The 16,401-nt window shown below is 40.3% G+C and overlaps 1 protein-coding gene across 1 annotated transcript in view; it reads left to right on the forward strand.

Annotated features, from left to right (window-relative positions):
- The window catches only part of IMPG2 (interphotoreceptor matrix proteoglycan 2), a 66,569-nt gene that overhangs the window by 25,201 nt on the left and 24,967 nt on the right, over positions 1–16,401 (forward strand). Inside the window, exons 4-8 of the mRNA XM_054385736.1 lie at positions 240–271; positions 370–393; positions 8,141–8,170; positions 12,833–12,882; positions 13,332–13,423. Coding sequence (XP_054241711.1) covers positions 240–271; positions 370–393; positions 8,141–8,170; positions 12,833–12,882; positions 13,332–13,423 — 228 coding nt within the window. The remainder of the gene's footprint in view (positions 1–239; positions 272–369; positions 394–8,140; positions 8,171–12,832; positions 12,883–13,331; positions 13,424–16,401) is intronic.

Here is a 16,401-nt window from a genome sequence, read left to right on the forward strand (position 1 = left end):
TCTTCTGACAAACTTTGTGCCCTTTACCTTTGGAGTTTCACTTGTGATTTGGAAATGTAGGACCCATCTTTTCATCAGGGGCTTTGCTAATAATTTTTTAGTTCAATGAATGAACAGAGAATAAAATTAAGATAATTATTTAGGCAAAGGGGAGGAAACAAAATGGCATAAACTGCATTTAAATTCTTTTCACTTTATGATATTCAAATATACTTAGGATTTGTTTGTTTGTTTTCCAGAAATTGTCCTATATGAAGGAAGCAATGGGCAGGTGAGTATCTGTGTTTGCCTTGCATTGTCTTCTCTTGAGGGAGAACAGCAGGGATGAGTTTTGACATTTTATAACTTTTACTTTCTTTTTCTTGTCAGCTCCTGCACTGATTGGTCATGTGGGTAAGTAATTTTTCTTTTTTGAAACACTCCTGCTCTTGCTGGAGTTGATTTGTGCACTAAAGATGAACCAAATTCACTTTTGTACAAAAGAATCATAAGATAACAAAATGCATTGGGTTGGATGGAACCCTCAAAGGTCATCTTGTCCAACCCTCCTGCAGCGAGCAGGGACATCTTCAACTAGATCAGGCTACCCAGGGTCTCATCAAGTCTGATCTTGATCGTCTCCAAGTATGGGGCTTCCACATCTCTGGGCAGCTTGTTCCAGTATTTCACTACCCTTATTGTGAAGAACCTCCTCCTAATATCCAACCTAAATCTATCCTGCTCTACTTTAGAAGTTTAAAAGAGCATAGAGAAAATTGTGGTGGTGAAATCCTGTGGTCTTAGCATGCGAAGCTCTGTCCTGGCATCCTTGGCATGCTGAAAATATCTCAGCCAATTGAGGACTTGTACGTTTACTTAAGTGTATCATCACCTTGTTGGCTGTCAGGCACGGGTTCAGGCTATTTACCTGAAGAGGTTTAGTGGGAGAAATCTATTTTGGGAAAGAGATGTGTCCTTAGTTACTTGTGTTAGCGTTCTGGTTATCCCATGAGCCTTTCCCAAAATCTTTAATGTAATTTTGGGTATCATTACCAAAACAAACAAACAAACAAGCCCAAACCTGAAAATAACAATGCTTTTAAAAACACTTTTGAGAGATGTGCTCTAGAAACAGTTGCAAGGGAATTGGTTGCTTGGGCTCCTCACACTTTCAACAAAGGAAAAAGGGAAATTATTCTGAATTTTGGTGGCTTTTAACTGAAGAAAATCTGAACTTGATTTGTTATTTTCATGTCCTTTTCGAACTTAAACAAAAAGCAGTTCAAATTACTACTCCCTCCCTACTCAGAACTTAATCTAAGCTGTTATTTTTAGAACAATTCAAACCCAAACACCCTAGTGCTGAACTCTTCTGAAAAACTGGCCAGTTACGTTCCCTGCTTTACAGACCTTTTAAAGCTATGATAAATATGAGATTGCCCTTCTCATTTACATGAAGAGTAACCTCCCAACTTCCCAAATTAGGTATTGCAGGATGATTTATTAACCACAGCATTATATATTAAAATTAATAGGGCAATAAGGGTAAAAGTGATTCCTAAGAGACTGTTTTTTCTCCATCCTGTTAAGCTGAATTTTCCCCAGACAAGAGCACTCCCTGAAGCCTTCAGGACACCTGGGTAGTGTACATCTGTTCAGAATTTTGTGTTAAGAATGCAACATTGACCAGCTTTTATATGCTTTTCTTTTCCAAGAGAAAACAAGTTAAAAAATACAATAATCTTGATCTTGTAAATTTTACGGGTCCAGTTCTTCTTTCTCATTAGCATCAGTCATTCCCTGGAGGTGTTCCAGCTTTCTTGGAGGAGGTGTTCAACTCTCTCTGGAGGTGTTTGAGGCCAGGTTGAGCAACCTGGTCTAGTGGAAGATGTCTCTGCTAATGTCAGGGGGGTTGGAACTAGATGATCTTTAAAGTCCCTTTCAACTCAAACCACTCTATGATTCTCTAGATTGGCTCTTTCTTTGACTGAATCTTTGTCTTCTCAGAAAATGTGCATTCAGAGCTAGTTATCTCAGCTTGAATGTTGAAGATTCTGAAAAACTTTATATTTCTGAAGAAATTTGGGTCTGAAAACATACTGTGTCCCTCTATGTGATCATTCAGGAAACTGAGTGAACATAGAGATACATGAGAGGAATTAAGGTCATTGCTAATTTAAAATCATTGGACCAAACTACTTAAAAACACAAAAAGCCCAACATTTGATTGAGAGGTGGACCACAGTGATTCATCTTGTAGAAGAGTTGTATTATCAAGTGCTTTGTGGTGGGCTCCAGTTGACCACTGACAAAATTTACCAAATACATAGGATCATAGAATGGGTTGGAAGGGACCTTAAAGGTCATCTAGTTCCAACCCCGGTGCCATGAGCAGGGACACCTTCCATTAGACCAGGTTCATCAATGACCCCAATTGTCTAACCATGGCTGAGGAGCAGAAGACAGCCTGAACATGCTTCCTGTTGAATGGAGATTGATGGGAATTCTCAGAGAATTCTCTCAAAAATACACTGCTTTTATCCCCATTATACATTACTTCAGACCATTTATAGCTTTTAGATGTGATCTTTGCTACCACCATCAGTTTAAACTTTGGTTTCACTATATTTTTTCCTCTAAAAGTTGCTGTTTGTCTTGTGTTTGCATATGATGGTATTTTATAGCATAAAGGGAGTGATATGGGACTGGAGCAGTAAGAGAAAAACAGATTTTCTCTGGATAATAAAGCGTCAGGGAGAAATTAATATAAACTCTTTTGGCAGTGTTAAAACCCCCAAGTTTATTCTAAGATTGTTCTGGACATCTTAGAGCATTCATGGTTTGAGAGGTGAAGTTTGTAAGCCAAGGCTGTAAAAAAAAAAAAAAGCTGTGATTTGCTGTCATAGGTAGAAGATGTCTCATCTAACTTTGGACATCTTCCATCAAGAGGAGTGAGTGAGTGAGCCATCTCAGCGTTTCCAAGAATCAACATCATTATTTGCTGCAGAAGTATACTAGACTTCCCAGTACAGATCAGAGTGAAATGATGACCTTTTCAAAATGTTCTGTAAGAAGTTGGATTAAGCACCCAACCCACGATCACCCCCAGTCCCCAAGGCACAGGGTGAGAAATCTAGTGTCCTATCACAGAATCATAGAATGGCTTGAGTTGGAAGGGCCCTTAAAGATCATCTTGTTCTAAATCCCCTGTGATGGGCAGGGTCACCTCTTACTAGACCAGGCAGCTCAAAGCCTCATCCAGCCTGGTCTTCAACACTACAGCAGATGTGAGCATAGTTGTTCTGCCATTTCCTGGGCAGTGCTGCCATCACTTGCTGACCCACATGTGCAATGCAGACAATGCTGTGATTTGAAACATGGCTGCCTCACCATCCAGCTTTTCCATCTCTGCTTTCACATCTCAAGGGATGGCACAGCTGTCCTAAAGCACCAGCTGTAGGTATCTGGATGAGATCTTCAAGTGAGGTTCCTGAGTTGCCAGGGGTGCTCCAACATCACAATATCACAGTGTGGTAGGGATTTGGAAGAGACTTCTGGAGGTCATCATGTCCAACCCCCCCTGTCAAGGCAGGTTCACCTGAAGAAGGTTACACAGGAACGTGCTCAGAAGGGTTTTGAATGTCTCCAGAGATGGAGCTTCCACCACCCCTGGGTAGCCTGTTCCAGTGCTCCATCAGCCTTAAATTGAAGAAGTTCCTCCTCATGTTTAGATGGAACTTCTTATGTTCAAGTTTGTGCCCATTGCCCCTCATCTTGTCACTGGGCATCACTGAAAAAAGACTGGTCCCATCCTCCTGACACCTACCCTCTAAGCACTGATCAGCATTGATGAGATCCCCCCCTCAGTCTTCTCTTTTCCAGACCAAAAAAATCCAATTCTCTGAGTCTTTCCTCCTAAGACAAATGCTTCAGTCTCCTCAACATCTTTGTAGCCCACAGGAGGCCTGTATTGGTTGTCCTCTGCTGAGCTCAAATTTCTCAGTGTTCAGAAGAAATCATTTCAGTCTAGAGGCATAGCACCAGGCACATTTCTGTTTTCCCACTGATGAGAACATAGAAAATTTTGCAGTAAGTTCATTTGTAGAGCATAGCCCAGGCATAAGAAACTAATGGAATATTTTCTTTTTATGAGCTTTGACCAAAATTTTTTTTTTTGGGCTGTAAAATAATTGTTTCTGTGAAAAAATTTCTTAATTAAAAAGTTTAATACCAGTTTTAAACTAAGACATTTTAAAATAATTTTAAATTAAGAAATTTTGAAAAAAAAGTTTAAATTAATAAATTTAAAACTAATTTTAAATTGAAGAATGTAAAATTAATTTTAGGTTAACAAATGTAAAAATAATTTTAATATATTTAAATTTTAAGGTTTAAATTTAAGCAAAGAAATTTAAATTTTAAGCTAACAAATTTAATTTTTCAGATAAGAAATTTAAATTTTAAGCCAAGAAATCTAAATTTTAAGCTAACAAATTTAAATTTTCAGGTAAGAAATTAAAATTTTTAAGATAATAAATTTAAATTATAAGCTAAGAAATTTAAATTTCAAACTAAGAAATTTAAATTTCAAGCTAAGAAATTTCATTTAAATTTCAAGCTAAGAAATTTAAATTTCAAGCTAAGAAATTTAAATTGTAAACCAAGAAATTTAAATTCCAATCCAAGAAATTTCAGTTCAAGCTAAGAAATTTCTATGTAAGCCAGGAAACTTAAGTTTTAAGCCAAGAAACTTAAGGTAAGGGACTTAATTTAAATTATTGAGCTAAGAAATTTAAATTTTCGTTTTCAAACTAAGTAATTTAAATTTTCATTTTAAACCAAGAACTTTAAAATTGACATTGATCTGGAAGGAAAGACAAGCCTGTGGTACCTGTTGGTCATTGCAACCACACTACCTTTCTATATGAAAGCAAAGCTGCTGAAAGCTGCAGAACCGAAGCTTGAATAATTTAATGCATCTCATCTAATCCTACCTAGGTGTCTGTGCTGGGTTACACCCATCCTGGAGGGGCTGAAAGAACCCAGCCCCCAGGTGGACAAAAGAAACTCAATCCAGGGGGGTACTTGGCCCCTCCCCTGCCAGGAGAAGCGGAGTCCCCTGACTCGAAAGTGGTCTATTTCACTCCCCCTTCCTGTCCATCAAGCCTATAAAAAGGGCAGACACCTCGCTGTTCGCTCTCTCTTTCCTGCCTCATCCGCTCGAAAAGATCACTTGCTGCTGCCACTGCCCCCTGCACTTGACCACGTGGCTGGGGCCTCCTTTCTCCCAGCTGAATCCACTGACATCCAAGGGAACACAAGGCCATCCAGGCTTGGTTTTGTATATTTTCCCACTTACCCTCATCCCTTACCTCTGTGAACCCCCCCTGTTACTGATACATATATATATATATATACAAATTTATTTTTCTTCCCTTTTGTAAAAAAAGAAAATTTACTTCTCCTACTTCCAAACTGACTTCAGAGTATTTCTTTCACAAATTTACTTCCCCTCTCCCCTACCCTTTTTTTTCCCTTTTTTCTCTTTTTTCTCTCTCTCTACCTTGCTGGGAGAAAGGGAGAGGAGCAGGGGGAGGAATCTCAATCTATTATCATTTAAGCTCCTGAACTCCAGTCAGAGCTCAAACCACCACAGTGTCAATGCTATGTCTCTAGCTGGAAGAAGTGGGGTGCTGCTATTTAAATGGTAGGGCAGTTTTAGTGTAGCCTACAGCTAGGTGGCTGCACTTGTGTTGTTTCCATCCCAGAATATCTCTCAATCCTGGCATTACTGACATTTACGTAACCACAGGATGGGTGCTTCTTCCCGTAAGGCCAGTGCATCATCCATGTAGCCTGGCCTTCTGAGGAACTGGGAGATTAAACTAAGTACCATGGAGGTGAAAAATGCAAAGCAAAAATATATGGGGCAGAGTCTAGATGCGTGTAGAGGAGCCCAGTGGATATTGTAGAGCGTTGCTCCTGTTGGAAGTGTGGAAGCACCACGTTGGCTAAGCACTGTTAATGATTTCTTTATTCATTAGGCTACTGGGACTTCATAATGAATTTTGCTCTCTTAGTATTGGAGTATGTCTCATGACCATTAGACAGTCTAACTATCTAATTTGTCTTAATTCCTGAAGGGTCAAAGGCCAGATCTCAGGAATCAGCTGGAGGCAAAAGAGCAGCGCAAAACTGCTGCAGTAGAAAAATAGAGCTTTTATCACAGAATCACTGTGGCTGTAAAAGACCTCCAGGATCATCAAGTCCAACAATTTTCTAACTCTGCTAGGGCCACTGCTACACCATATCCTTGAACACCGTATCTAGATGGCTTTTAAATGCATCCAGGAATGGTGACTCAACCATTTCCCTGAGCAGCCTGTTTCAGTCTTTGAGAACACTGTGGGTATAGAAGTTTTTCCTCAGAGAATCATAGAATTGTTTTGATTGGAAAAGACCTCTAAGATCATCAAGTCCAACCACTGACCTTACACTACCATAGCCATTAAACCATGTCTCAAAGTGCCATGTCCACACACTTCATGAACATCTTCAGGGAATCCATCACCTCCCTAGGCAGTCATAAAGAAATTTTTCTTAATATCCAATCTAAACCTCCCCTGGCATCATAGCCTTGCTTCAGTGCTTTATACACAATGACATACTGAGAAAGAGATATGGGGTAGTTGAAGAGGATTAATATAATGTACTACTTTTTTACTTCTTCAGAAGTGCCTATTGATGTCAAATGAAACAGAAGCATGTGTCCTTTCTAATTGGTATTTGCTGATTCAGGACTCAGTGGAATTAGTCACAATAAATTGTGTCCTGACCTCCTTTGTTCTCTGCTTTGAAGACCATTGGTAAATTTAGGACCCATCTTTTATCAGTGGTGGCAGCAATGATTGATGATGTTGCAACTCAAATTTTGTATTGCTTATCTAAATGTGCTTCATGAAAGAAAAAGAGTTTATCTTCCAGTGCTGGGATCATTTCAACAGTTCAGCAGTTCTGCCTGCAGTGAAGGAGAAACATACCTGAGCTCCCTTACTGTCTGCATGTGGACTTGGCAATGGTGTTGCTTGTTTCAGAAATTTTTGAACATCTGCACAGCTTTACCTTGTGTGAAGAGTTCCACATTGAATCTCCTTAGTTGTGGATTTTCTTTTGTGCTCCCTACTGTCAGGTAGCAAATGTGAAAGGTTTATCCTGCTGTACTTAAAACCAAAAGAGATCTGAATTAAAGAGCTACCTAAACAAAAATTAAGAGGAATGAAAGCACAATTTAAAAGGAAAAGCTTCTCAATACAAGCCTCAGTCTTGAATCTGTACTTGCATAAAAATCCTTCTGAAATCACACCCTTCGTTCAAGAATGTGTGATTAAAATATTTAAAAAGGAGAAAATCAAACCATAAAATGGTTTTCCCTGCTTTGTGAAATATGAGCATTAAAACAATAAATTTCAAGAATAAATAAATTTTGACATAACAAAATAGACTTTAGGACATTCAAATTGATTAAACAATTATATCAATCCTTGATAAACCAATGGATGTCCTGAATGTAGTACAAATCTGAAGCTGTTACCTTCTTCAACCACAGAATTGAGCTTGTGTTAAACCTTGAGGAATAATGTAGATGAAAAAAGTAACTATTACTTTTATAAAATTTGAAATATGAAATGGTATCACTCATGTCCCATTTGACAAGTGGTATTTCTCCTTAATTGCACAGTATGGCTGCACATAAAGAGCTTGATTAGATTCTACAGTTGCCTATGAGTCAGCAGGACTCTGTGTTTGCTTTGGTGGACTGGAACCCATTGAGTGTTTTCCTGATGTGACTGATGTCACACACAAGTACATACCATGGGGTTGTAAAGGCTGTATTTGTGAGCTGTGTTTGTTGTATTAATACATCTAGGCTGTCCATAAGCACTGTTTGCTTCAGATCAATTTCTGAGACCCTTATGGGTCTTGCGTTACACCTATCTAGATCCTGGTGCCTAACAGAGCTGCATGATCTGAAACTGGTTGTTTCTGCCAAGGAAACACAGTGCAGTGTTGTTTGTTCTGCTGCTTAGACATCTCCATGTTTATATTACTTCCTGCCTCTCCATACATATATGTATGTTTTTATATTTTGCTTACTGCTCAGCCAAGGTGATCCAGGGAATCAGTCATGCAGGTAGGACAACAGAAATTACAATTCAAATGTGTGTGTCTCAAATTCACGATAAGCTGTTGCTGGAATATTGTCCTTCCACCTGGAGTGCCTTACTTGTGTCAGTATAGTTAAAATAAAGCCTGGGCCCTAGCTTTGTGATGTGACTGAAGGGGAATGTGAATCTGTCTTTACCTTGAAGAGAAGCACATTCAGGCAAACCAGTACAGACATTGTCATGTGCATTTTGAGTGACTTCCTTAGATGTACCTGCTACTATGGCTGCTTCTTTTAGGAAAGAAGGTATTTGAAAAAGGAAAACTAAAATGTTAAGGGGAACTAGAAGGCAACAAGAAGTAAGGAAGGCAAAAAGAAAGCAAACATCATGGTTCTGATAAAGCAATGAAAAGCAAGACTGTGCAGACAGTGAGGCTGATTGTAGCTCAGTTTCTTGAAACAGTATTTTGGTATCCTCCTGTTAATTTCCAAATTGACTGGCCTTGCTTGTTTAGGTTTTTTAGGGTTTTACTAGGTGTTACTTAAGTCCTTGGCTTTTAATTTTCAGGCAGCTGTGAGCTGGAATTTTGAAAGAAAATTGGTAGCTCCTGGGGGCTCATGTTGAAAAGCCCCTCTGTGCCAGTAAGAATGTATTATCTGGCTGTGACAAAACATGGCCTGCTGCTGCTTTACTAAGGTGATGAGTTTGCCTCACTGTCAATGACATTGGCCTTGCACTCACCTTGTTTTTCAGCACTCTCATGCTTGCCCCATGGTCCAGTTTGGCCTGTGGTTGCCATCACTTGGCTAAACTGGTGCCTAAGTTGACATTAGTAATGGAAGTGCCTTGTTGGAGAGCTGCTGCTTCTTTGAATGAGTAACTGAGACTTCTCCAGGACCTTTCAAATGCAGAGAACTTGATTTTGATACACCTATGACCAGTAATCTAATCTAGAACTAGTGCTCTACTCTAGAAAGCTAATTTTAGGCTTTTCTGCTTGCAGACTGGTCCTCTTTTGAAACTGCGATTTATACCAGAGCATTCTCTCTGTTTTTTTGTGTCTGCTTTGAGGATTCTTCCTTTAAAAACTGAAGCAACCTACAGAATCACAGAATCACCTGGTTGCAAAAAACCTTAAGATTGAGTCCATCTATGGATGGACCTAACATCTCCCTGTACATGTTAGACCATGTGCTGAAGCTTCTTATTCAAGCATCTTTTAAACACCTCCCCGGGCAGCCTGTTTCAATGGCCAAAACTTTAAGTTAAATCTTGTGGGTACATTGGCCAAAACAACTGTACTGGTTGTGGGTGCCTGGGCACTGGAGGAGGAGCTGCAGGGGTAGACTCTGTGAAGAGAGGCTGTGGCTGCTATGAGCTGGGCACGATCAGATCCATCTGGTTCCAACAGTCATGATGGTGGCACCCTGGGGAGAGCCTTTGTAAGAAAGGCAAAATCACTGCACAGGGAGAGGAGGAGCGAACAAAAAGTATGATAAATTGGTGGCATAGGGAACATTGAAGTGGAAAGTGGTGGAGGAGGAGAAGGTACTCCATGGTGAAGCAGGTGTTTCCTGAAGTCTAGGGAGGACTCACATTGGAGCAGGTAAACATTTCATAGAAATACAGAATCATAGAATGGCTTCAATTGGAAGAGATCTTAAAGATCATTTAGTTCCAACCACCCCTGCCATAGACCCACTCGACCAGGTTGCGCAAAGCCTCATCCAGCCTGGTCTTAAACACTTCCAGGGATGAGGCATCCACAACTTCTCTGGGCAATCCATTACAGTGTCTCACCAACCTCAGTAAAGAACTACTTCCTAATGTCCAATTTCAATCTGCCCTGCTCTAGTTTAAAACTATTGACACTTGTCCTATCACCACAGGTCCTCGTAAAAAGTCCCTCCCCAGCTTTCCTGTAGCTCTATTCAGGTACTAGAGGGCTGCTATAAGATCTGCCCAGATCTTCTCCAGGCTAAACAGTCTTCTCCAACCCACTCAGCCTGGCCCCATAGCAGAGGTGCTCCAGCCCTCTGATGATCTTTGTGACCCTCCTATGGACCCTCTCTAACAGATCCAGGTGCTGTCCTTGTAAAGCCTGCACCAGGTAGAGTAGTCAGGAGCGAAGCTGAGCCTGGGAAAGAGAGGAGGGTATGTGATGTTTTAGCATTTGTTTCTCACTATCCTAAGCTATTTAAATATTCAATAAATCAAATTTTCCACAAAATGAGTCTGTTTTGCCCATGGAGGTAGTTGGTAAACAATCTTTCTGTCTTTATCTTGACTCAGAAGCCTTTTGATCTTATTTTCTCCCTGTCTTCTAGACAATGGGGAGTGAAAGAACAGATGGGTGGTCACTTGGCCCTTAGCAGAGGCTAACCCACCACAGAACTGGGTGGTGAATTCAGTTGGTCAGATAGTCATTTAGATCCTTTTGAGATGCCCTAAGCTAAAATACAGGTTGGCAGGGTTGTTGTGGGATCCATGGGTGAGCTTTGCCTTCTGCACCAGCTGGAGGTCAGGAGGGCCTGGAGGCCCTTGAAGCATACTAGCCACTGACCCATGGGCAGCTGGATGGAGTCCTGTGAGTCTCAGTTTGAGTTCAGAGCCTACCACTGCAGGTCAAAGAATCATAGAATTGTTTTGGTTGGAAAAGACCTCTAAGATCATCACACTCCTCTCTTTCCTCTTTTAAAGAAAAGGGAGCTGATATAGGGCTCAGCTAATGTTTCTATGTGGGTTTGAGCACTTCCTCTGAACAGAACATTACCAATCATGTATCAGAGTTGTTTCACTGCACACCACTTTGCTTTCGTTGAGCATTCATTTTGACTTTAGTTGCACTAAACATTTTGTAACTAGTAAAACTAAGTATTTGCTTCTAAACATGATGCAATAAAATGCTTTCTTTACTATGTTATAATTTGGTGAGACTCTGACATAGATGTAATCTAATGCCTGTTAAAACTGGTAAGAGTAATGCATCCTTGAAGCTAGGTGAGTTTAATTGGACAATATTTCACCTGACCAATTAATTAAGCAATAATTCTTATTTCAGTTCTAAGATGATAAGCAAGTGAAGAAATTCAATCCTTTTAAAATATAACCATCATCCTTTAGAAAATAGAAATCCTTTTAAGGTGGGGGTTTGATTTTTCTTTTTTTAATGGGTAGGGTTAGTAGAAAGAAATTGAAAAAAATTGATGTTTTTTAAAGGAGTTACTTGTGATGTCAATGGCAGAGTGATCTAGACCTTATCTAAATTGTGTTTACTAGTAAAATATGGTTTTGCAGTCTTGTCAAAGAATTGGTAGAGAGTTACCTTGCACTGTACTGGCTCAAAGCAGGTGCTAGTGTCCACAAGATGGAAGCAGACACAAATGACCGTACATTTCACAGTTTGCATAGGGATCAGATTCGTCTTTAGGTCTGTTTGTTGGTTAATGTTATGTGTCTGTGAGAAGCAGCGGGAGAAAAAGTGTTTGAGATATGTTTGACATATGCTTGTTTGATCATATACTTGTGCCCCCGAATTTTTAGTATGGAACTGATTGTCTGGCTGATGCTGGAAGCCTTTGGGTGTTTTGTTTGTTTGTTAGTTTTGTTTGGGTTTTTGAATGATACAAAGATTGATTATCTATCCTGAAGGAGGTACAATATCCATCAACTCTGAGTGGAGCTTTCCTTGAAGACAGACTGCAAGGCCAGTAAACTAGTACATGAATCAAAAATCGAACCTAACAATTATAGCTCACATAGTGTAAGCACTTGCATATATTGCAGTGAAGCCTCCTTGCTGCAATGCTTATTTTATGGGGCAAGACTGCCAATAAAAAAGTAATTCCTTGAAATGTATGACAAATATCTCAATGCAATAACTTAAGTGATTTTCTGAAGACTGAAGTTCAGTTTCTCACCAACAATCAAACTTCCAATCTTACAGGTTGGGCTGAATACAATGAAAATACGACAAATCTGGAAAATAATTTTTATTCCATTCAGAAAAGACTTGTTTCTGTCAGAGCATGCATCCCACTCGTGGTAACTTGACAGTTACTCAGGGCTTACAGAATTGGCTCCAAGGAGCTTGGGTTTACTGGAAGAGCCACGTGAAAGCTGCTAGTTTTTCTTCAGGCTGACTGTCTTCATCTGATTTTTATCTGAAATGTTTTTCTTTTCTTTTCCCATTTGGCCTAGAGCTGTTTTATGTATGCGCAAATGCAATAACTGGATTTGTAATCTAATGCCTTTTGAAGAGTTCCAAAGAAGCAGAGTGGAAGTGGTAATGAAAAGAGAGCATTTTAAAAACTGAGTGTTTTATAGAATATTACAGGTTATCTTTGTGTTTTATCTCTGGTCTTTGCATTTGCTTCCTTCACAGAACTGCTAGAAGGGAAAATGTGGTTTTGGGCAATACTCCAAGTTATTTGGAATATAAGGAGGTTAGCAGCTTGAAGAGGCACATGATGTGTGGTGTGATGCAAGTGACCCAATATCTAAGTTGCAAAAGATAATTGAAATACTGTAAAGCCTAATTTTAATATTATCAGCAAAGCAGTACTATGACAAAGTTATTTTGCAAACATGCTTTTTGGTGTGGCAGCAGAATCACAGATAAATTAAAATCTAATAAATCTATCTCATCATGACCAATATTAATTTCTGATTTTATATTTATTTGGTAGTGGTGGGACCCCAACTCCAGCTCTGGAGGATGATGTTACCACATTGAGAGGTGAGTTTTCATCTGACTCCTGTCAAGGCTGATTCTGAATTACTAGAAGGTTGAGCAATTTGATCATGTTTAGATTTCAGAAAGAGCTGCGAATTTTTTGCATCACAAACAATGTTGTTTGTGAGCTGGAGATTGTGTCATAAGCTGACATAATTTTGTTGTTGGATGAATTGTGAAAATTCTACTTGTGGAATTAGTTCTGTACGCTTTTTACAGAGATCTGCTTAGACAGAACATTTGCTTAGCATTTTATTCTGATTAGTGTATTTGTTACTTTACCTGAGGCTCTTCAGGTGTTTCCTGTGTTGTTTCTGTCATGATAATATGAACAGGAATCCTATTTTACTTATCTTGCTAAATTTAGCTTGCTTCTCTATGCCTATCTACATGCACATGGATATAAAAAAATCCCAAGAAACTAAAATAGTACTGCTCTGTCTCAAACTCAGATGCAGCTGCCAATGTTCCTTCCCCTCATGAGATCTCCATTGGGAGTCCTGAAGGTGGTACAGTCCATGGGACTGAAGACACAGACACTACTGTAAGTGTGTTGTGGGTTTTTTTTTTTCATTTGCATCAGCATTCTATTGCCTAAATGATATTGTTTGTGGTCATTTGCATTTCTTAGTACTCAAAGAAGTTGTTAGCACTGTGTGTTAACACAAACTAAGATTTCATAAAAACAGGACATGAACTTCAGAAAGTTTTAAAATCATTTACTGGGTAGGAATTTTCTCTTTGCAGAGGCTTTGTAATGCTGCTTCCCCAACAGTCACAGATTCACAGATTGCACCGGGTTGAAAGGGACCCTCCAAGGTCACTGTAACAGTGTGAGAGCTGAAATCCCTGTCCCACACTGACAATAACCAGACTAGCTCAGTCTGGAAGCAAATGAAAGCTGTATTTACAAACAAAACTACAATCTATGATGAAATGCAATGAATATGTACAAATATACACAATTCACAACATTTACAAATATGTACAATCAACAGAAAAGCACAACCAAGCCCTCTTTGCTTCCCCCAAGGGGCCTTTCCGCAAGGGGCCTCCCCCCTCAGCCAGAAGGAATACCCCCAAACCCCCCTGGCAGAAGGCAGAGTCAAGAAGAAGAGAGGCTGTTAGACTTAGCTTGTCAAGGTCAGTGTGTTATCTTCAGCCAGAAAAGAAGAAGCAGCAGGCAGACAGAAAACTGAGCGAGCAAGACAAGTCCCCGACTGCCCAAACTCCCCAACCTTGTTTTGGGTAGAGATTCTTAAACATTTCTATCTCTCCAGTGGAAGTGTTTAGAATAATCATTATTTTGCCTTCTTACACCCAATAGGGATTTATTTACATCCTTTTACTTTCTCTGCTTGAATTTTGTGAAGAAAAATTAAAAAGACAGTCTTAAAACCATCACAGTCACCCTGTCCAACCCCTCTGCAATGAGCAGGGACATCTTCAATTACATCAGGCTGCTCACGGCCACATCAAGTCTGATCTTGAATGTCTCCAGGGATGGGGCTTCCACCACATCTTTGAGTGACCTGTTCCAGTATTTTACCACTCTCATTGTGAAGAACTTCCTCCTAACATCCAACTTAAATCTACCCTGCTCCAGTTTCAAACCATTGCTCCTTGTCCTATCTCTACAAGCCCTTCTAAACAGTCCCTCCCCAGCCTTCCTATAGGTCCCCTTCAGATATTGAAATGTAGTTACAAAATCTCCCTGGAGCCTTCTCTTTGCCATGCTAAACAACCCCAATTCTTTCAGCCTGTCTTTATAGCAGAGGTGCTCCAGCCCTCTGATGATCTTTGTGGCCCTCCTCTACATGCAATCCAGCAGGTCCATGTCTCTCCTGTGTTGGGTGCCCCTGAGCTGGACACAGTACTCCAGGGGAGGTCTCACCAGAGCAGAGTAGAGAGAGTAGATCAGTTGGATGAGAGAGTTAGATCAGTTGAGCTCTTAGGTGAGGATTTTGCTCTAGACATAGACATAGGTCTAGACAAGGAATGCCTAGGCCTTCTGAGAGCTAGAAAAGGAAGCAGTACTCCTATGAAAACACAATACACATCAAATTTCTTCAGTAGTGTTTTGAGGATCCACATGGTATAACTGTGAAGAACAGCAGAGAGCTGGCCTGGATAGTCATGAAGATTTCTTCTGCTTCTTTGGTTCTTTACTGTCATAGATGAACTTTTGTTTATCATCCTACAGTCACCCTTTCCTTGATTGTTAACTACAGACATAGGAAAGCCTACATAGAATCATATCTTCCTGGTAGGAAAAGACATTAAGATCATTTACCCTAAACATAATCTAACATCTCCCTGTACACAACTCTTAGACCATGTTCTGAAGCTCCTCATCCAAACATCTTTCAAACACCTCTAGGGATGGTGACTCCATCACCTCCCTGGGCATCCAGTTCCAGTGCCTGATGACCCCTTTGGTGAACAAATTTTTCCTAATATCCAACTTGACCCTCCCCAGGTGCAACTTGAGTCCATTTCATCTTGTTGTATCACTTGTTACCTGGGAGAAGAGGCCAGTCCCCACCTTGATACAACCTCCTTTAGGGAACTATAGAGAGCAATGAGGTCTCCCTTCAGCCTCCCCTTCTCCAGACTAAACAACCCCAGTTCCCTCAGCCACTCACCAAACCTGTTCTCCAGACCCTTCACCAGTTTTGTTGCCCTTCTCTAGAGAGGCTCCTCAATGTCCTTCTTGTAGTGAGTGGCCCAAAACTGAACACAGAACTTGAGGTGCAGCAAGTATTTAAAACACCTCTGTAAGAGTGGGGCTGGCTCTCAGAAGTGCTGACCACCAGATAGGTCCCAGAGAAGTATTTTTTCCCCAGAAACAGCTCCTCTGGATTAAAATTGGAGCCCAAACTCTAGAATCCATCTGCAGTATTTAAGGGCCTACATGACTGAAAAAAACCCCAAATCTGCAAACCAATGGTATGGATCAGCTGGCTTTTGTTTTCTTATAAATGTGGGGGGTTCAACTTGATGATCTCCAGAGGCCTTTCCAACCCCTTCCATTCTGTGATACTGTGGAGCTCAGTGGATGTTCTGAGAAGCTTAGGCAGCTGCACATGCCATGTGGAAATAGAAGGTGGTTTGTGGTACTGGGTTTAACTGCGCGCTGTTCCGTAACACAGTATGGCTGTGAAACAAAGCTGGGCCAAGCTGTGCTTTCTTCTAGAGCTTTCAAGCCTGACTGTGGAGCTCTAATATTGTGCTTCCAATAATGAAATACTGAACATGAAACAAGCAGACAGCTTCTGACCAAGCCTGGGATCTGACTCTATATTATGTACCAAAACCTCTTATGGCTTGGTCCCATGTACACCGTTATTCTTTTTTAAAACAGAACTGCTCAAAGTATTTCTGCCTGAGCAGAGAATAGGACCACTTAGTAAATCAGAAAGAAACCAGAACTGGATTATTGCTGCTGCAGTGTTGTCACTCTCTACAGTTACATCACACCTCATCATTGCTCTGTGCAGCCAAAATGCATTGCAGATTACA

Source organism: Indicator indicator, chromosome 1 (genome assembly GCF_027791375.1).
Source record: "Indicator indicator isolate 239-I01 chromosome 1, UM_Iind_1.1, whole genome shotgun sequence".
NCBI lineage: Eukaryota > Metazoa > Chordata > Aves > Piciformes > Indicatoridae > Indicator > Indicator indicator.